The following is a 23,460-nucleotide window of genomic DNA, read 5'->3' on the forward strand; positions in this document are numbered from 1 at the left end:
AAATTTTCATTTTGCAAAATTACAGCTTATTTGGTATTACTAAAATAAAAATTTGTAGCACAATTTACAATTTTATCAATTTTTTTTTTTATATATAATTATACATTTATTATAATGCTAAATGCATACGAAATCACTTCCAATATTTAATTTGAGAATTTTTAAAAATCATTATAATCAATACAAAATTCAGTCTCTAAAAAATATTTGGAATATAAATAGTAAAATGGAGAGTTTTTTTATTCTAGACAAGTGAATCTATATTTATTTGTTTGTTTCTATGAAAAGTATTTTTAAATAACTTTGATTTGATGTTGTATATTAAAAAGTGTTATTTGATTTAAAAATATATTATTTATTAGACAAAATATTGATAATTTAAAAGTTAGTTATTGCTAATTTTTAATTGCGGAATATGGTCTTACGATCTCATAACGATCAAATAGGAGAGAAGTTTCATGATTCTAAGTTTCCATCGAAAAACTCATTTTTTGAATGAAGTGTTAATGCATGAATGAATTTTGACAGATAATAGATACATAAAAGAATTGTGTATTATGACGAGCCATTGTATAATGTGTCATAAAGAGTTCCGCCTCACTTATTCTTACATTGTGATGGAGTGGTTGCGATTTGAGTTAATTGTAGAACATGACTGATATTTAGTGGGTTATGTCGGAATCTATCGTTAACGGTTAAGAAGTGTGGATAGAAATAGTGAACTCGGTTGGTCTGAGTCGTTGGACCCTTATCCTGCTTATCTTCTGGTGGACCATTTGACTTGAAAGAAACTGTAGAATGTTAAGTAATTATTATCGGCCGATGCGCTTAATACATAATTATATTATTGTGACAATCGGAGATGTTTAATTTGGTAAACCGATTGAGGTAGTGGAAACTCATTGATTTCCTCGAGGACCTCGGTGCTTGTTAATTTTGTTTTTCTTTTTGTTTTTTTCTTATCTGATCATTGAACTTTTTTGTTTTGTGCTTTTTCTAAATATTTTTTCTTTATTTTTTATAATGTTTTTTTTGTGGAACCTTTTGCTTGGATCATTTTAAAAAAAAATTATAATTATTTTAGCTTTTCAATAAGTTTTTAGAAGTTTTCAAATGTTTTGAAAATGATAATGATTCTCTAATAATAATACTTTTTAATTTAAAGCTTAAAATCATTTTCAAAAAAATTATTATTATTTTAGCTTTTCAATAAGTCTTTAGAAGTTTTCAAATGTTTTGAAAATGATAATGATTCTCTAATAATAATACTTTTTAATTTAAAGCTTAAAAAGTACATAATAAGAAAAAGAAATAGGATCCTAAAGTTTAACATGTATCACAAGTTTGTTTGTCTTCATAATTCTCAACTTAAAAACTTATTAGTGCAATTTGCAACCTTTATGGTATTTTTGCATTGACAAATAAAAATTTAATTGGTAAAAATTTAATTGGTATTTTTGATAAAATCAGTTTTCTATCAAATTTTATGTAGCACAATACAAAACTTTACAGTTTTTCACTAGATCCATAGAAATATCAAAAATCACTTCAACCTTTTATTTGATAAATTTTCAATATAATTATGAAAAAAAACACTTTTCAAATGAAATCTTGCCTTCTTATACAATATATACAACTTTCCTGTGTAATTATTTTAAGCTGTTATTATTATTGACATTTCTAAATAATTCTCAAAATTGATCTTCTCTTCTGTTTTCTTGATTAACCTGTTTAATTCTCTGCCTTAGCTTTCGCCTATGCTCATGAATCTTCACCAGGCCATGTCCCAATATTACAGTTGAGTAAATTCCGTGTGTAATGATAGGAGCCATAATATTATTTGTCTGTCAAGTTTAAATATATATCATCATTTTCATTCCGTTTTTACCTCAAACTGAATTTACGACGTGTAAAAAATGGCGAAATTACCTGAATCCATTCAAAACCGAGGTACAATGATAATAAACCTTCTAGTAGAGGAGAATATATTTTCTTCATTTGCCTTCTCTCGTACCAGGCTGCAAAATATCGAGAAATGAATTAAACTAACTATATCATACGATATAGAATTGTGAAGTGCAATTTTTTCTTTTATTTTAAACTAGGATTTATTTCGTAAGACCCCAGTTGGCCAATTCCATGGAAAACGTTTTTAAGTGGAAATTGAACGTGAGACATTTGTGAATTAATTGTGAAATGCAATTGAACCTGCAAAGAGTTTCTTCAAATCTGCACGACTCGAGCGAGATTCAAGAACCGGGGCGACGACATAAGTTGGATCTGAAATAATGTGATTGAATTTTAGCACCCAAAAATAATTATATTGTTACAATCAATGGTAATGGTTTTGCTTCTAAATGTGTAGAGGCTTCTTTCATTGTGCAAAAACGATGAAATATAAATTTTTAAGGAGAATTATTTCGTATGAATAATGATTTTTTTTTCTTCAAATATGAAAGGAAATGGTAACCTTTTGGAGAGGTAGCCATGTAATACAAAGAACCAGTTAGAGCTGCTGTTATAACCGCTGCAAATGCCTGAGCAAACGGGACGAATGGTGGCAATACACCAGTCTGCATTTTCAACGACAGGTCTAATTTAGGATGTTTATAGTAGGAATTGAACTTGGTAAGTTAGTATGGGTACTTTAAAATCTATTGGTAAAAGTGAGAAACTTTGAAATGGGGAATATTTACCAAAGATGCCATGCCACGAACATCCATCAGTAGATTGCTGCTTCTTAGAAATATATCAGCCAATGCTCCCTACATGATTATTAATAAAAACAACCTGTGAAACCTTTCTCTAGAAAATATATCATTTCTGTTTTTGTAACAATCAATAAATTTAGGAATCTGTGGCGCAAAAAGTTTAGTTTTCAAACATAATTTCATCTAGATACGTTTCTGTTAAGCTTGTTGTGTTCTACTTAATTTGTTATTGCACATTTGAAATGTTTTCATTGGAAAATCTCCTTTTTGTCAAATATCCATTCGAGACCACACTAGTATTTTGGAAACAAGATGAAATTCATTGGCAATTCTCTTGTAGATCCGGATAAAGAAACAAAAGTGTTTCCAAATTGTCTATTGTTCAAGATATGGTAGCTTGAGCAAATAGTGGGTCCATTTAGAAATCTGTTTCAGCATCTGAATTCGGATCTGATGAGAAACCACCAATGAATTTCTTAATGTGTCTGACTAGGTTTTGTTTCCAAACCTAATCTCATTTGGATCCACATCCGATAAGATATAATGTTTATGAAAAGAAAATACAAACAGATCCATCATTTGTGAGTTTTAGTAGGTAAAATTTGATATTTTGAACTTAGGGTAATATACACATGTATATATATATGAAGAAACAGAACCAATAAACATATGCCAAATTAGGAAATTGACATCCTAATCAATCAAGATTCTCAATTTAGTTAGTAGATTGTTCTTCTTTTAATAAAGAAAAGAAGCCGAACCTGAACAGCAGCGCGATAAAAGAGTTCTTCCCCCACAGAGCTTGCAGCAACAATGAGTATGAACTACAACATCAACAAAATTCCAATATGAAAACCAAACAAAATTTTCCAAAAGAAGAAAAAAACTTCAAACCTGCCATGGTGACATTCCATAGAAGAAGCTTCTCAGTTCTTCATCCTCAACATCCCTAATCGCACGAGCATGAGGCGAAACCTTGACAACTTCATCCTGCAAATCCGCATCAAACAACATAATTCATAGAGAAACTAGGTTGAAATTGCAGAAAGGGGGAAAAACTTACATCTAATATGAACAATAAAGCCATTATTGGTGGAGAAGCATATCCAAGTCCCTGTACAATAGCATCTAGAGACGGATCAAATCCACCTAAACAGTCAATTCCAGTCATTGAACATATAAATCTTCCTGCTAAAGCCATCGCACCATATATACCTGAACATATAATCAACATTTAATGCCAATCTACTGTTATTCTTCATCATGCATTTAATACTTAATGCTCAAATAGATTAAGTAAGATTTACCGATTCCATAGCTAAGTCTTACAACAGCTCCAATTTTCTCGAAAACAGAGAAGTCAGCTTCGTTAAAGTTCCGATTGAATGTTGTAACCTCCATTGCCGAGCTCGTGAACGCTCCTCCTCCGCCTCCTCCGCCGGGGACGCCGCTATCTAGCTTACCGCCATCGATTCTTTCTCCACTCCGTTCAGCTGATGCTTTCACTAACGTTCTTGACCTAACTCCTTTACAATCCGACTTGAGTCCAATCCGAGTCACCGCCGGCGTAGTAAACAATGAAAATGTCTTCTGCAATGCCAGCGCACGGGAAACGAGAGGAAAGTCCATCGGAAATCGAAACTAATGATTTCCGGCGAGAATCTGAATCATTCCGGCGAGCATCTGAATCATTCCGGCGATCTTCTTTCTTGATGAAGATGATGAAATGGAATTGAATGATGGCAGTTGGTTTTGAAGAAAAGTCAAGATTGGAGACGATGAAGATCGACGGTTGGGATTAATTTTCAAGTTATGTATGTGGGGCCCGTTTTGGCGGGACCTATTTTTCTTTGTTTTATTATTATTTTATTTAATGGTGGCGCTTCTCTCATGACACATTTGGAGATTTAAGAACAATCTGAAAAACCAATAATATTATGCCACGTGGAGATAGTGGATCTTTTTTTATCCTTTCATGAAATCTTTTCTTTATTAAGGACTTGTTTGTTTGGATCCAAACCTAACTAGAGAGATAGTTACTTTAAAAAGCTATACATAAAGGACATTTCTAGAGTTGATTTTTGGATTTCAAACAAAGCTAATTAATATTAATATTTAAAAATAAAACTTGTGAATAAGAGAGTGACATTGCTTATCCATTAAAGGAGAAGATGATGAATAGATGCATAGCATATTCTATTTTCAAATAATTTGTTTTTGTTGGAAAAATTAACTATTTGATAATCAAGCATATTTGTTAGATGATTATTTTGAAATAAATAATTTGAGTTTTTGTTGAAAAATTAACTATTTACTTGAAAAGATATATATTAATGGTATAAAAATACATTCATTCTTTTAACTTAACGGTAAAAAGAGTTGAATATCTTTATAGGTTGGTTCTGGTTTAAGACCTTTAAACTACAAATTTTGTTATTTAGTTAGTTGGTTAAATTATAAGTGTGTTTACAGATTATATGTTTAACTCGCGAGGATTAATCATTTTAGGAAAAAACGGAACTAATCATTTAAAAAATGGTATAAATATATTGATATTTTTTTGAATAATTGAAGTTAATAATATACTGATGTAAGATGAAATGATAAAGTTATTTAATAGTAATATTTCAAATAACCAAATACAAAAATAAAATTCATTAACAAAATGATTAAGGTTTTCCTTAATATTAAAACACAATGAACTCTGACTTTTTTTTTCTTTTAACAAAGTTTCATATTAATAAGATGATTAAACAACTTTACAAATAAAATTGTTACAAAACACAAGTCAAACACAAAATTTCCTAATATAACTCCCAAAAGAATAGTTATTCTACCATAAGTGAAACTATGAAGGGAAAATGTTTTCCATTAAATCTAAATTGAAAAGTCGTAAAAAGATACATAAATTGACATGGGCATATAAGTCATGTTATATGTTAAATAACAAAACTTTTCATTTTTTATTCATAAAAACTCATATGCTTTGGGAGTGACATTAAATATACCAAGATTTTACTTTTATATTATTTTAAAAGTGCACTGCTATCAAAGAGTTGATAAAGTATAATTCAATCAGAAGAATCTCAATTTGAGATGTAATCTGGTCTCTTGGACTAGGGAGACTTAGCATTCACCACTACTGTACTTTCCTCACTTTCCACGGAGAAAAAGATACAGACCCTTAAGAGATGGTTCGGATTGAGGTTATTTGAAAAACCAAGAATGAGAAAAAAATAATGATTATTGATAATTCTGAGAAAATGATAATTATTTTTGGTAAAAAAATTTAAAAGGTATTGATATATTTTTTTTTGAAAAATGTCAACTTTTATTAAAAAAAACGTAAGATTCGTTCAAACGTTACAAAAAGGGAAGTAAAAAACAAAACAGTAAATAAGAAAAAATGCCAATAAGATCAAAAATTCTCATCTCGTACAAGCCTCTCTTTTTCGGTTGAGGCGAACGCGTGTAACATAAATCCTTTGAGACGCTCGTATCCATAACTTTTCCCTTCGAAAACTCTTCTATTTATTTCTTTCCAGATTGTCCACCACACGATGAGGGAATTAGTTTCCAGTCATCCGCGATTTTGTTGCTAGAACACAATTCAATCTATTTGACCCAGAAATCATCGACTTTTGATGGTGTGTCCCATTAAAATTGAAGAAGGTTCTGCAGAAGAGCCCACATGCTCTTGGCAAGGTCACAATGTAGAAGAATGTGATCAATGTATTCTTCACTCTTCAAACAAATGTTGCATCTTCTAGCGAGATGAAATCTTTTTTCTTTTTCAGTTTATTTGTTGTCAAGACTCCTTCATTAATAGCTTCCCAACCAAAAAACGAGATTTTTGATGGAATTTTTGATTTCCACACCTCTTTCCAAGGAAACGGGGATTGAGTATTTTGTAGAGACGCATGATAAATGTTGCTATCTTTAAAATTAGGAGAGCTAGACAGAGAAAACGTGTCATTAGTCTTTAGGTCAATCGAAACGTTGGTAAGAGCATCTATGAGGAGAACTCGTCTCCCCTCCTATTCGGTGGAAAGTTGTCTATTTAAAGAAAATTTTCAAACAATTTGGTTAGATAAGAGACGAAAACAGTCTGTCACTTTAGCCTCCTTTTTATTAGAGATCTCAAAAAGATCCTGATAAGTGTCTGACAATTTTTCGCTAGGGTGCCACAGATCATTCCAAAAATCAATTTTCTTACCATTACCAACCGTAAAAATGAGAAGGGGATGAAGCTTATCCCATGTTTTACAGATACTCCCCCATAGGCTTCTACCCATAAACTTTCTCCTAGAAAGAGGCATCCATTCGTTATCCCAAAGTCCGTACTTGGTATTGATTGTTTTCTTCCAAAGACTTGTGTTTTCGTTGAGGAATCTCCACCACTATTTACAAAGGAGCGAAGTATTAAAAAGGGAGAAGACCTTGATCCTGATTCCGTCGTCAACAACTTCAAGCTTCGTTGTGTCCCACCTCACCAAATGAGTGATTTTAGATGGCGACAACACATTTCGGATCATCATTATTCTCGATGTAGAGGGCTCTTTTCACAATATAATTATAGAAGGTATAAAACACTATGTTTCCAGTCGTAAAGATGATGTTCTAATGAAGTATAAGTTTTCCAACATCCCCTCGAGTCAAGCCTTGTGGCTCTATGTGAACCCTAGAACGGGGTTAGCCCCACTGCAAAAGATCTTCAATCTTGGGCTGTAAATACTTCTAATTGAGCGCCCTGTCGTGATTAGGGATCTTTGCTGCTCATTTCACTTATTCACATTTGCTAGAAATAATGATAAAGTTAAGGTGACTAACAGAATCTGGCATTTCTATGGACATGAAGTAAAATTTCAAAATTGGTATTGATATAATAATAATAAAAATATTTTGATAAAAATAATATATATATATTTATATATTTAATAGTGAATTTTAATTGTTTAAATGTAACAAAAATAAAATTATAAAAGATAAGAAACTGAGTTTAAAAAATAAATTATGTTAATTTGAAAATGAATGATCAAATAATAATGTTAGTTTGAGAGGTTGAACGTACAAATAATGTTAGTTTAGGAAACCCGTACAAATAATGTTAGTTTAGGAAACCCCACCGAGTTTGCACGATTGAGTTCGAGGATTAGAGATAATAAGACTTAAATAGATTTATGGGTCATAATATTTTGAGATGGTCAAATCACGACATGATACGCATGAAAATGAGCATCTATTCGACACGACATGATTGTGTTACACAATGACCAACTATAGTCGACACCACGACATGAGTAAGCATGTTGACACGAGTTAGCACGACACGAATAAGTTTGTTGATTATTTTTTAGCGGGTCAACATGATACGACATGGATGGGTATGAGTTTCGACACGGCCGGACACGATTGAAAGTCTGACACAAACTTTATGACTGTGTCGTATCGTGCTTGTGTCATGTCCAACTAATGATCCGAGTGAATTAATATTGCATTGTGTCGTTCCGTACAATTGTGTTGGTTAGTGTTAACCTAACTCATCGTCAATTCTATCATAAACTAATAAACCGATTTCAAATACATTTAAGAAACTGCATTTACTGTCCAGCGAAAAGATAAGTTGTATTGAAAGAAAAACACATAATTCAGACAGAATAAATTGTCAAATTAAACTATTTATTGGGGTCAATTTGATTTTTGGACAATTCTTTCAAATTTATCATTTTAGAGTAAAATTGTTAAACTTATATAAAAACGATTAACGATTTTTTAACCCGTGAACATTATTTATATATATAATTAATATCACAAATTTAATGACATGTCACTTTTATATATACATATTTTAGAAAGGGAAACACTTAATAACTCAATCTTCTAATTTGTGATGCTGGGAACATGTATTATTATATATATATTATTTTATATATATAAATAATGTGAAGTAAGAGTTAGAAAATCGTTAAAACAAAACATCTTATTTATAATTTTAACAATAATGAATTCCAAATTTTAAGGTTTAAAAAAAATGTCTAAAATTTGAATTTATACCAATAAAAAGACTCAATGGACAATTCAGCCACAAAAATATTATAACACATTAGGTTAGATAGATTAAGTAAAAAAGGTTAGATAGATTAAGTAAAAAATCTTATTAAATCAACTTGTGTATCCAAAATTCTTTTTTCGCTTCATAAAAAAACATTAAAAAAAAGTTAAGATTTGTGATGTCTTGAAAATTTTCTATTATTGAATGGTTTTTCGTAATTTATTGTACTACTCAGATTTGAGTTAGTATTTTGTTTTTGTTCGGTACAATGTTCTATTTAGTTGAATTTGAATTTTCGTCTCAGGTTTTGTAATTTGATAACACTCTCAATCTTTGGTGAATCTGCTGCTTATACTCTCTAATCATGTTAGTACCATTTCTCGAATTTGTGCATGTCTTCTTTGTAATAAAATAAATAATATTATCAGAGTAATGATAGGGGGAGCGAAATATTTGCAGTGAATGTGTAGCGAATCTATGTGGAAGGCTGACTAGGCATGACTCAACATTTCAAATTTTATTTACTCTCTCCCGCTCATTAATAATTTCTCTCTCTTCTCTTTATTAATCATTTATTTTTTTATTTTTTCTTCAATCTTTATTAATAATTTATTTTTATAGTTAATTTGTAAATATATATTTATATATTTTATTATTTAACTTATTTATAAAATTTAAAATAATAATAGAGACAATAATAAATTAAATAAAAAATAACAAAATATATATTTTCAAATATATATTATATTTGATAAATATATACTTAAAAGAATAAAAAATTAAATATAAAAATTCTTAATTTTTTAATTAATTATTTCTCTCCTCTATTAATATATATACATATATGTTAATAATTTATTTATTAGTTTTTAAAATGAATTATAATGAGAAATAAAAATTTGTCAAGATGAACTAACTCAAATCAAATATACTAATATTCAAAATAAATATAACTCAAACTATTATATATTAATATTTAATTGTAAATATTTTTTTGATAAGAGTTAACCCATAATATAAGAAGAGAGAATATATAACCTTTTGAGTTAATTAATTAAGTTTATAATATAATTTACAAGAAAATAAAATAAAAAAAATTAAAGAGAGAAAAAAGGAAAAACAACTACTAAAAAATTTAAGTAAAAAAATATATATAATCTTAAAAATTATATATTTATATATTTCATTTATTTATTTTCCATATTATAACTAGTTTTAAAAATAAATAAATATATAAATTATATATACGTAGAAGAGAGAAATAATTAATTTAAAAAAATTAAGAATTTTTTATTATCTTAATTTATCAAATATAATATATATTTTTTTATTTAATTTGTTATTGTCCTTATTATTATTCTAAATTTCTTATAAATAAATAAGTTAAATAATAAAATATATAAATATATATTTACAAATTAACTATAAAAAAAATTATTAATAAAGATCGAAAAAAAGAGGATAAAAAAATAAATTATTAATAAACAGAAGAGAGAGAAATTATTAATGACCTGGAGAGAGGTAAATAAAATTTGAAATGTTGAGTCATCATGCCTAGTCAGCCTTCCACATAGATTCGCTGCACATTCGCTGCAAATCTTTTGCTCCCCTATCATTACTCATATTATCATATCTGAATTGATTTTTATTTTTCTAATAATTTATTTTTGAATTTATCTTTTAATCTAAAAGTCTTTTACACATATCCTCTAATAATTTATATGAGAGTTAGCTTGTGCATTTATAAAGTCCTATTGATACTTTGAGAAACTAGGCTTATTTTGTAAAATGGTTAATTTGTAAATTGAGATATAATTTTCTTGTTTTGTTTGACTAATTCTTTATATAATATGGTTCTTTTTTTTTCTAAGATTACAAAAAATTAGAATATTATATAAATTGACTTGTCTCTTACACAACAACCCTTTTTCATACCACATATATAAACTCCTGGAATTATTCAAAGGAGAAACCCTTCCCACATTTCCAGTTGCAACCTTAAAATCATTGACCACATAAAAATTAGTAAAATCTAATTTTTTTTATTCTTTATAAATATAATTATAAAACAAATTTTAAATACAATGAAACATTAAATGAAAACTGTAGTTATAAAATTATTTATATGAATTTATTTATTTAAATAAATAATAAATGTGTAAGATGCATAATATAAATTCATTTTACTTCTATAAATTGTACAATCAAAATAATTTAATTAGTATAAAATTTTCATAAACTAGAGTAATTTTTGTGAAATTGTAAAATTTTAATAGTAACATCCAAAATACAAATAATTGTAGAAAATTCATTCCAACCCAAAACCCATAACAAAAACAAGAAGATATTTTATCTTTAAGAAAGAAACTGGTGGACCCTCTTCATGCCCATATAGATATGAAAAGAAATGATCAATTTGACCACCCAACTTGTGTCAAAATCTCAATTTGTCAACATAACTTGTAAATTTGTCTCAAATCATCCATTATGTCAGTTTTATGCTAGACCTTTTAAAATCGAACACATCTGTCTCCTGTCTATAGTGAAGGAGAAAGATTGTTGAGCTAGTCAAGGTTATAAATGTTCTAGCTCATTCATAGAAAACTATGATCAATTTCGAAGATCAAATCAAAGAAAAACCATCCTAGAAGAGTTCAATCGATGAGGCAAATGATAAATCTATCAACTAACAAGAAAAAACATTTATATCCAAACATAAACCAAACATCACATAAGCAAAAAAGATCAAACTCAATTCAGCAATGGTATATGAATGAAGATAAAACCTACTTAACAACATTATAAAAAAGAGTATAACAAAATACCATTGAGCAAAAAAAATATCCAGCTCTATTGTCTATATTACAGCAAATTTTTTTTTAGGTATTTCTGGAATTCATGAAACAAATTCAATTGACTATCAATAACAATTTCCAAAAGACATAAACATATTGAACAGCTACAAATCTAGATATCTCATAACTAAGATCTAGATAACATTAGTATTGTCAATAAAAAAAAAGCAATTAAAACACTTCCATATGATCGAACCTTAAGACACTGTCCTTGCGTGTCATCAATGTACACGAAGCTGTCGAAGAACACCATATTATTGTATTATCTTCACGAACCATACTTTAATATCAGAAATCTCTCCACCTAGGGCTCAAAATTGGGAAGAAGCCCGAAGGAGAAATGGGGAAAGCAATCCCGGGAGAGAGTGGAGGCTGATGAGGACCAGGACCCAAGATTCCCGATTGAGGCAAAGGAGAAAACGGGAAATTTGGCGTTAAAGGAGAAGGGAACTGATAACCAGGAGAAAGCAAAGGGTAAGGTGATCTAGGTGATAACATGTTGAAAAACCCACTTGGCGATGGCAGTAAGAATTGAGAAGTTGGCGATGGTAAAAGTGGAGGACCGTTCATCATCATTCTAGGTGAAGGTATAGGCGGCATTGATGGTGGTGGGTGATGAGGAAGTGTATTAAATGATGGTGGATGAGGATGAGGATGAGGCTGAAACTGATGTTGGTGTTGGTTTTGGTTTTGGAATTGAGGCTGGATAGGTTGAATAGGCGGGCTTGGATCATTAATCGAGTTTTGGAGATAATGCATATAAGCAGAGACAGGCGATTGGTTTGTGTTTCCCCAAAAAGACTCACCCGGGCTTGGTGGTGGTGGCCTGAAAAAGTTGTTATTGTAAGGAATTGGGGCATTTGATGATGGTGGCGGTAGTGGAGGAGTAGGAAGTTGAGGTTGTCGGATCATTGGTGTTAATGGAGGTGGACGGATTCTCTGTAACCTCATACTAGGTGGTCTGAGATTTGTATTGTTTGGAGGTCTAGGTCTAGGATGTTGTTGTTGTTGTTGCTGTGGTGGTGGAGGTGGAGTTTGTTCTTGAGAAGGTGAACCAGTTAGTTGTTGAACAATACTTCGAAAATCATTCTTGTTTATATTATAAACCTGCGGTTGAGATTGAGGTCTGGTTGGATTTGGGGGAAAGTTTGGCTGATGTAAAGGGCTTTTTCTGATGTTCTTACCAATCTTGTTCACACCCAAATATTCATTTGGATTATTACTATTACTATTACTATTATTGCTGCTGTTGTTGTTGTTATTATACTTGTTCCTGTTATCCATTTCCAAGTATATATAACACAAATCCAGATTTCAGTAATACCCTTATGCTAAATCTCCTTCCTTTCCTTGAAATTCAGTCCATTCCAACAAAGGAGATCAAGATCGCGAAGAGGGTTATGAATCAAGACTATGAAATCAGATAAAATGAAAACCCTAATTAGGTTCAAGACAGTAGGGCAGAGAAAAGAGTCCAAAGAGACGGAAAACAAGAAAAGAGAGATTAGAAAATAGAACACACCTTGACTTGTGCTGATTGGTGAAAGAGGAAGAAGAAGAAGAAGAGTCCACCAGAAGAGTTGAGACAAACGCAGAGTTCGTTCGTTCGTTCTTTGTATATCTTTTTCTTGCTGCGATGGTAAACGAAAGGCGGCTGGGCTGGAGATGAGAAAGGGTCCTGCGCCCGAGAAAGAGAGAGAGAGAGAGAGAGAGAGAAAAAGGAGATGAAACCAGAGAAGGGTGCAAGCAAGCAAACAAACGCGTCGGTCGTCGGTCAAAAGAGAATATGATTAGGTTTGTGGGTCCACACTAGTCCTTCTAGTAGTTTGATACTTTCTCTCTCTTAAATTGAGGAAGAATAAAGAAATAGGGGTGAAGATAACTCATTTGCTATGATTTATTTCTCACTGTCAACTCTTCCTACATTATTTTATAGTAACTCACCTTATTAAATATCTCATCATAATTATTAATTTATCTTTACTAATTCACTTTTATTTTATTTTACTAATTTCTCTTTTATAATTATTATTTTTATTATTTTATCTTAATATAAAAAACGTTCAATTTAATAAATGAAAAATTAGACATAAATAAGAGAATAACATAAATTTAATAAATAATAAATTAATGAGCATTAAAAATAAATAAGAGAAAAACAATACAAATATTTGTGAACTTTTCTTTCTCTCACATATTCCTTTTTTACTATTTCGTTTCCACCTATTCATTTTTCGGGCGAGACACTATCATGCACTAGATGAGCGATCTTCGATCCGCAGACGCTGAGTGACAACTGCAATGTTGAGGATTTCGAACTGGAGCGGATGAATTTTAAAGGCAATTTCACTCTCCTCGACCTGTGGTAAGCTTTCTATTCCTTCTCTTTTTCAAAAAAATAAACAGCATATATCTTACGAACCTTAAACTATTTATCTTTTACGGTTAAAAGGGATGCAATGCTAACTGGAGGATGGTCTCATTAGCCTTTGTGTTAAATCTAATATCTGACAGTGGCCAATTTCGAACTAGAGTTGATGGATTTCAAATGCGATTTCACTCCCTTTTTATACCACGTGGTAACTCTCGACACTCCAAAAGCTTATATAATAATATAAAAAGTTTACTCAAAGTATGAGTATAATATATTAGAAAGTTAACATGTGTTTCGTTTGAGGGCTTATTTCTTGGATCATGGTTTCTCATTGTGGTTTAAACTGTTTAGAGTAGTTTTTAGTTATAATTTCTTACAATTTATTTCCAATTTCATATAACTTTAAATAAGTTTGTCATTATTCTTGATCTATATCATGTGAAACTTTGATTTATAATCCAAAATATCATGTAATGACAAACGTTCTTCATTTCAACTCTTCCGAATTAAAATAATTATTCAGTTAGACTCACAAATAGTCCGTTTATGATAAATAAGAAAAAAAAATAGTTAGTAATAATATAGTCTATGGTTGATTTTTAGACCTTATTAGTGTAAGTCATATCCGTGGAGGTTGATTATGAATAAAAAAAAAATGTAAATGAATATTAAATCAAAATAAAATTTTATATAATTTGATCCATAATTCAAATTTTAAAAAATATATATATATATATATATATATATATATATATATATATATATATATATATATAACGACTCTTAATTTTAAATGTTGGAGGTGTAATTTATTTTTCTTATTCTCTCTTCATTTATTTTTATTAATTAATTTGTTTTCTTTCTCTTACCATATATATATATTCACACTAATCATATAAAATATATTTTTTTTTTATCAATTTTATTAATGAGTCTCATAATTTATTAAAAAAACTGACTATAAAATAATAAATGTAAATAATTATATATTAATGTAACTGTTTTGGTGAGGTGAGATATATGTTATTTGATTTTAAAGTATTTATTTTTTAAATAAACTAAAATATATATAATCTGTTATTTTATTAAAAAATTATAAAATTTATTTATGGAACAATATGATAAAAATTTATATTTATATAAAATTAATGATAATATATAATGACGCTTAATTTTAAATGTTGGAGGTATGCAACATGCTAAGTAATTTATTTATTTTATTCACTTTTCATTTATCTTTATTAATTAATTGTTTTTTTTATTTCCATATATATATTCACGCTAATCATATAAAATATATATTTTTTTCATCAATCCTACTCATTATTTATTAAAAAAAATGGGCTATAAAATAATAAATGTAACTGACTAAAATATTAATTATATATATAATTTATTCGTGGAACAATATGATAAAAATTTATATTTATATAAAATTAATGATAAAATTATATATATATATATATAATATATATATAATATATATATATATATAATATTAATTTTTATATATATTTAATTACGTTTGTTGGAAGTGTACACATCAATAATTTAATTTTTTTATTCTTTTTTCATTTATTTTAATTAATTAATTATTTTTCTTTCTTTTACTATATATATATATATATATTTCATCAATTCTATTAATGAGTCTCACTATTTAATAAAAAAATGGGCTATAAAATATTAAATATAACCGATTAAAAAATTAGTCTCTATATTTATTAAATTAATTTTAAATTAATTTATTAATTTTGATTAAAATATATATTTTTTTATATTTTCTCCATATTTATTATATAAAATATTATTTTAACTCTTTTTAATTTAATATAATTATATATTAACCTAACTAAAAGAGAAATACTATTTGATTTTAAAATGTTTATTTTTTAAATAAACTAAAATATATATAATATGTTATTTTATTTAAAAAAAAGTATAAAATTTATTTATGGGACAATAAGATAAAAATTTGTATTTATATAAAATATAAAATATAAAATATAAAATATAATATATAATATATATATATATATATATATATATATATATATATATATATCCATGCTCTCACCTTATTATATTTTTTTAACATTTTATAACTTTTTATTTCTCATCATAATTACCATAATTATTAATTTATCTTTACTAATTCATTTTTATTTTATTTTACTAATTTCTCTTTCATAATTATTATTTTTATTATTTTATTTTAATATAATTTTTGGGAATGGGTTAAAATATCATTTTTATTAAAGATGAGCACTAAAAATATTAGTTATTAATAAACATAATTCACTTTTTATTGAAATGAGACTTTACAAACAGAGTAATGATAGGGGAAGCGAAAATATTATAAATAAAATGTAGCAAATGACATGTGAAAGTGATTAAAATTGATGACTAGGTCTTTTTTAATATATTTATTTTCTTTTTTCTTTTTTTAATTTATACTATCCCCAATTAAAACTCTTAGGTGATAAAAATATATAAGGTATCAATTAACTTTTACTTAAAATAAACCCTCAAAATATTAGTAGGTATCATATTCATTGGACAATCACATGGTCTTCCTAACTTTACTTTTTAACATTCTTCTTCTCTTTTCTTTTTCTCAATTTTTTTTTTTAATTTCTATTATATCCTAAATAAGGATATTGGTGTGAATTTTTCACTAAATTAAAATGTCATTCAATTTAAAATTTATACGTCTATATAAGGTGTAAATTGTTCGCTTTGATTGATTTATGCACCAAAATGCTTAACCATTCCCGAAATCTTGAATAATCAACTTTAATTAAAATAGTTTTATTTATTTTTCTAAAACAATTGTTAAAAATACATATTTGATATGCGTTAACAAAAATAAATATTTTTTTTTTTACTATAATGGAACAAATCCAACCCAATTCAATATAACCCATTTAGTAATCAGCATTAACATTTAAACAAATGATATTTTGTCCTTGAACAAATCAAACCTCATTTTAATAAATGAAAAATTAGACATAAATATTAGAAAAATGTTAAATTTAATAAATAATAAATTAATGAGCATTAAAAATAAATAAGAGAAAAACAATACAAATATTTGTGAACTTTTCTTTCTCTCCTCTCACATGTTCCTTTTTTAATATTCCTAATAATAATAATAATAATAATTCTCAAATTTTCTCTTATAATAATTATTAATTTAACTCTCATTTCATAATTAATAATTTATCTTTCTTTCCGTTTTTATATATATTAATTTTTTCTTCTTAATTAATATATATTTTTTATTTTCTTTTATAACTTTAATAATTAATTTATATTTTATTTTCTTTTTATATTATTTGATAGATTTCGTGGGGCTCCAAATATTTTTAATGTTTAACTCAATCCAGGCTTTATTAGATAAAGAAGAATGCAGAAGCCGGTTGTGCGAGAAGATGAGATTGATGCACAGGAGGATGTGGCGTTCATCGCGTCGTCTTCTACTAACCTTCCACGCTGTAACTACATGTATCCTTAAGGTACACATTGATTTTCCTGAGTTTCGATTGATCTTGTATTCTGTTACACTTTTTGGTAGACGACTTACTAAAAAATTATTCTGTTGCAGGACATCGTAGATGGTGAGTGCATCGTTTTCTTCCCCCGATGAGACGACGGTAGCGATGAAGACGACGGTGGCGATGAAGACGACGAGAAAGAGGAGAGATGAGAAGAATCGGAGGAGTGACGTGATAGTTGTAGGATAAGTGTTCAACGAAATGACAAAGAGAGGTTCTTACTTTCTCATCTCCTTTAATAAATAAAACTTTTATATAATTTTCAGAGGAGAGCGCACCTTCCACCATTTTCTCAACGTTTGATTTCTAAAAGTTGTCTAAATAAATTTTATTCTTCCTAATTGCTTAAATTTTGAGCCAATTTAAAACTTTTTTTATAATTGAATCTAGGGTTAATTATGAGATTATATAAAAATTCACCACTTTACTTCCAACTCTAGGCATTGTTTAATTCGATTATGACATAACGATGGTTGTCACAAATTTGCCTGGTTTACTCGAGGGAGCTCACCAATGTTTTGGTTTAATCCATGAATTTCTTAGTCACATAGAAAGATGTTTTGTTTTGGTAAAATGAAACTATATATTCATTAATGTCATCATATTGTGCTGCTGCTTATTTATAACCATTATGAAAACCAGGTACAAGTTATTGATGGTTCATCTGAACAGCCAGAATACAAATATGATTCAGTTCGGCTTGAAATATAATTGTTTGTTCCAGAGCTTTCTGAAAAACCATGTTGGGTAGATTATAAATAAATTGATCTTCCAGAAGCATATGAGAAATGGGCATCATTCAAGGAAAATATTAAAGGACGTGACATTATATGTTTTTTTATATTAGTGCTACCACTGGAAAGGGTACCCACAAAGTGATACCTGCAGCTTATGAATTCATACTGGCTCAAAGAGAAGACAATATAAATAAAGTTTTTACCCTTTATTTAAAAGAAATCTTAATATCTCTAGAATATTTAAAATCTTATATTAATGTTTAGATACAAAATTATTTCCAAATTGCTCTCTCTTTAAGAGTGGGATGTCTCAATTTTCATTGTATCTCAACTAGGGATATCTTTCTGTATCTATAAATTTATTAGCAGTTTTTTCAGAAGTATATTGCACACGTGTTTATGAATAACCTATAAACATATTTTTGTTTGTGACAAAGCATAAGCTCTTTATTTTTTAAGTTAAATTCTCTTTTCATTACTAAACATAAATTGATAATTATATAACTGACAACTTTTCATTTCAGTTACATAGATTCAGAAACATGTTTGGTAGTTTATAACAAAATGGATCATCTAGAAGCACATGAAAAATGGGTATCATTCAAGGAAATTTTGAAGGACGCGGTATTAAATGTTTTTGTATGAGTGTTGTCACGGGAAATGGTACCCTAGAAGTGATATATGCAGCTTATAAACTAATATGGGCTCAAAGAGAAACAATATAAATCAAGGTCTTATCTTTTTTTTAAAGAAATTTTAATATCTCTAGAATATTTGAAGTATCATATTAATGTTTAGATACAAATTTGTTTTCAAATGTTTCTCTCTTTCAAAGTGAGAGGTTTCTATTTTCATTGTATCTCAGCCAAATACATCTTTTTGTATCCATAAATTTATTAACGTTTTTTCAGAAGTATAATGCAAAAGTGTTTATGAATGAACCTATAAACATATTTTTGGTTGTGATGATGATACATAACATAAACCCTTTATTTTTTATGTTGGAATCTCTTTTCATTACTAAATTTGAATTGATAATTGTATAACTGACCACTTTTCATCATAGTTGCATAGATTCAGAAAGAAGATTTTGATATAAGAGAGAAAGGTATTAGGGTTAAATATAGTGACGAGAATAAAGTGACAGTTATAATGTAGTTAATTGTGAAGAGTGTGTTATGAAATGATTTTAGTTGTATCAGATTTCAACACGTATTGGAAGTATGTGGAGTATATAAGTCTCTGTCTAAATTTTGGTGTAAAGGAGGTGACACTGTTTTTGTTGGAGAGGTTAAATTTAGGTTTTCTTCTTCCAACGATTTTGTATCTTCTTAATGATTGAGTTATGAAAACACATTTTACAGATGGAGATGACATGGAATGACTCTAATGGACGATCTGGACCAGATGGCCTAAATAGAATTAAAATTTTAACTTTCATCTACACAACATGTAAACATAACTGGTCACTTTTCATTACAATTACATAGATTTAAAAAGAAGATTTCAGCACATCTTAAAAGCAGGTGGGTATAGAAGAAGTCTTTGTCTAAACTTGGTGTAAAGGAGGGTGACATCGTTTTTGTTGAAGAGGTTAAATTTAGCATATTCCAACGATTTAGTATCTTTTAATGATTGTTATGAACACATTTTGCAGAACACCACTAAATTTACATTAAAAAAATTTTATTTTTTAACATTAAAAAGAACAAAACTTATAGAATTAATACAGAAATTAAAATAGTGTAAGTTCATGTTTATATTTATATAAAAATATTTAGTTCATATAAGTTCGTTTATAAAAAAAATTAAAATATTGTAAGTTCATATATATATATATATATTTATATATATATATATATATATATATATATATATATATATTCTTTTAATATAAATATATATTATTTTATTATTAATTTTATATAAATATTTTCTTTCATTATATATAAACATATTGAATTAAATATCATATAAAAACTTTATTTATATTTTTTCCCGTACAACGTAGGGTATTTTACTAGTTTAATTAATTTCTTTATCCTTAGACTAATTCTAGGTAGGGTTGGCTAAACTGATTTTATCCGGAAAAAATTTGAATTTAATCCGATATTTTTATCGGATTTTCGGATCGAATCCTAATCGGGTAAAAAAAAGTTTGGATACCCGAAACCGATTTGATAATTTTTAAAATTTAAAAATAAAATAACATATTTATAATAATTACAAACTCAAACAAAAATTTCTCTCTTCTTTTTGTTTTGCTTCAAATTTCCCTTTACAAATCTAAACAAAAATATTATTAAATAATTATAAACTCAAACAAAAATATCTCTTTCTTTTGTTTTCTTCATTTCTTTTAGGCCATCTCCAACTCAAATACCTATTTTCAAACCCAAAATGCAGTAAACATCCCATCAAACAGTAATTCATCTCCAACCCAAAACCCAAATTCAAAAGAATATTATCAGAATATTTCTTTTTAAATAATTTTTAATTTTTTTCAATATTATCTATATATTTATCTAAAATTACAAATTGAACCCATAACTTTACAACAACTTATTAATTACTTTTAAATTCTAATTATAAATCAATAATTTATACAACTGCATAAAACAAATTAAACATTATTAAATAAACATAAATTACATTTCACAAACAAAAAAATACAACAAAACAAACCTTAGTTATTTACCATATTATTAATTATATTTTTATTATCTATCTTGTATTTTATGTAATCGGAATGTCTTTTTAATTTTTTAGTTATATAATCGGAATGTCTTTTTCAATTTCTTAGTTATGTAATCAGAATGTCTTTTTCAATTACTTAGTTATGGAATCGGAATGTCTTTTTCAATTACTTAGTTATGGAATCGGAATGTCTTTTTCAATTTCTTAGTTATGTAATGGATTATTGTATTTTTTCGGTTTTTCTATGTGTTTTATTTTATTAATTTTTTTTTATTTATTATTTTTTTATCAATATTGTTTATTATTATAAATTTATAATACTTAAAAAATATAAAATATAAATATAAATAAATATAAATATAAGTTAATCATATAAACAAATTAAAATTATCATGAATTAAACATATAAATAAAGTAAAATATAAATAAATTAAAATATAAATAAATAAATTATATAAATAAATTAAAATATAAATAAATAAAATATGTGAACAAATTAAAATATAAATAAGTTATATAAATTAATTAAAAATAAACTAAAAGGACTGAAATGAAAGTTTTGAAAACTTTTGAGTATGTGAACATTGTCCCTGCAAATTTAAGTTTGGAGGAGAGATAATTTGCAGAAAAACTCAAAATGCAGTTGAGTTTGCAGGTGGGTTGGAGATGATCTTACAAACTCAAACAAAAATATTCTCTTCATTTTGTTTTCCTTTCCATTTCTCTTTAGATTTTAGATCTGTTTGTGAATCTATTCTATTTAGATGAAGACATAATTTTAGAACTCAAATCGTCATTAATCATTGGAGGCTGGAGCATATAAGAAAAAATTAAAAATATGAAAAAATTGAATCGGCGGGTATCCGACCGGCCGATCCGATCAGTTATTTTCGGATCAGATAGTGGTCGGATACCGGGTCTGATACGAATCACAATTTAAAAAAGTAGAGGCGGCTATTCGATTCGAAATACCGAATCAGATCGGATCGGTAAGTTTGTCCACCCCTAATTATAGGTGTTCTTAATTTGATTTTTTTATTCTGATTAATTATAAATAATTTATAGAGGTGAAAAAGATGAAAAAAAAACTAATGAAAAACAATTTTAAAATACCTTATTTTTAAAATAAAAGGATATATTTTTTTATTTTGTTTACAAATTTGATATTATTTTCAAATAAAATTTTATAATATTTGAGAGTACTACTGTTCTTTTAAGGGAAGAATGTCAATTTTATATATCAAGTTGTAAGAAGGTGTCAAATTTACTTATTAAGTATCAAAATTCTATTTATATGTATGAACTTGTCAAAAAGTGTCAAATATATTTAAAATAACAGAAATGTTAAACGGTGTTAAAATTTTTGCCACATGTAATATCCACATATTATTTATTTTTTTAAATTGACATTACTTTAATTATTTTTTATTTAAACAAAACATTAAAATCTTTTCTTATTTATTTTCGCTTTCTTTATCCTCACAACTTATTATTTTCTTTAAATATTTCTTTCTTCATTTCTCCATCTATGAGTAATTTTATTATTAATAATAATATTTAATTGATTAATTATAAAAATTGTTCTAAAAAGTAACGAGTTATTAAGACTTCCCCACAACACTGGCAATTTAGTATTCGGCCAACAAAGACTTCAACCACAACATTGACAATTTAGGATTCGATCAATGAATGTTTCAACCAATGATGATGATAGTGTAAGGTTTAACTGAGAAATACTTGAATTTGGGGGTTACGTCTAGGAGCAGATAAAGTTTAACAGGGTGAGTATTATGAAAACTAAAATTAAAACAAGTCGGTTAAGGGAGATTTTACCTTGATTCGGCATTGTCCGCTAATGGCGACAATGATTTAGGGTTCGACTAATGAAGATTTTGGCCACAACGTCTATGATTTAGGAATCGGCCAACAAAAACTTCCACCAACGATGATGACTATTTAAAGTTCAGTTATGGAGCACTTGGAGGTTAGAAGAAGGTAAAAATTCAAAAGAACTTGAGTTAATCAAAGAGAGAAAAATTAGAAAAAAAATGGAGAGTTGTGGAGGGATGAGAGAGAAAGTAAAAATAAGTTTTGCTTAAATGGAAAAATAATTAAAGTATTGTCAATTTAGAAAAATAAAAAATATGTGGATATTACATGTGACAAAAATTTTAACATCGTTTAACATTTCTGTTATTTTAAATAGATTTGACACTTTTTGACAAGTTCATACATATAAATAGAATTTTGATACTTAATAAGTAAATTTGACACCTCCCTACAACTTGGTGTGTAAAATTGACATTTTTCCCGTTCTTTTAAGGGTTTGAAAATTTATTTATTTGTTATTGTATAATATATATATATATATATATATATATATATATTAAATTTAATTTAATCTCAAATGATTTTCTATTCTATCATCAATCATATTTAGTGCGTTTTGTATGCATTTTTCATATTTTTACCTTTTG

The 23,460-nt window shown here is 27.4% G+C and overlaps 2 protein-coding genes across 2 annotated transcripts; both read right to left on the minus strand.

The window, feature by feature from the left end:
- Positions 1–1,536: 1,536 nt before the first annotated feature.
- On the minus strand, positions 1,537–4,444 carry LOC124927789. Its single transcript, XM_047468264.1, has 9 exons — positions 4,019–4,444; positions 3,775–3,926; positions 3,606–3,701; positions 3,473–3,535; positions 2,697–2,765; positions 2,471–2,573; positions 2,209–2,280; positions 1,930–2,018; positions 1,537–1,844 (listed from the first exon to the last, which is right to left on the minus strand). The coding sequence occupies exons 1-9, from the start codon at positions 4,338–4,340 to the stop codon at positions 1,692–1,694; spliced, it is 1,119 nt and encodes a 372-aa protein (XP_047324220.1). The 5' UTR covers positions 4,341–4,444; the 3' UTR covers positions 1,537–1,691.
- A 7,146-nt stretch (positions 4,445–11,590) lies between these two features.
- LOC124928118 (protein HAIKU1-like) lies at positions 11,591–13,340 on the minus strand. Its single transcript, XM_047468647.1, has one exon. It carries the CDS (start codon positions 12,900–12,902, stop codon positions 11,907–11,909), a length of 996 nt encoding a protein of 331 aa, XP_047324603.1. The 5' UTR covers positions 12,903–13,340; the 3' UTR covers positions 11,591–11,906.
- Positions 13,341–23,460: the final 10,120 nt, after the last annotated feature.

This window comes from Impatiens glandulifera, chromosome 2 (genome assembly GCF_907164915.1).
Source record: "Impatiens glandulifera chromosome 2, dImpGla2.1, whole genome shotgun sequence".
In the NCBI taxonomy this organism is placed as follows: domain Eukaryota; kingdom Viridiplantae; phylum Streptophyta; class Magnoliopsida; order Ericales; family Balsaminaceae; genus Impatiens; species Impatiens glandulifera.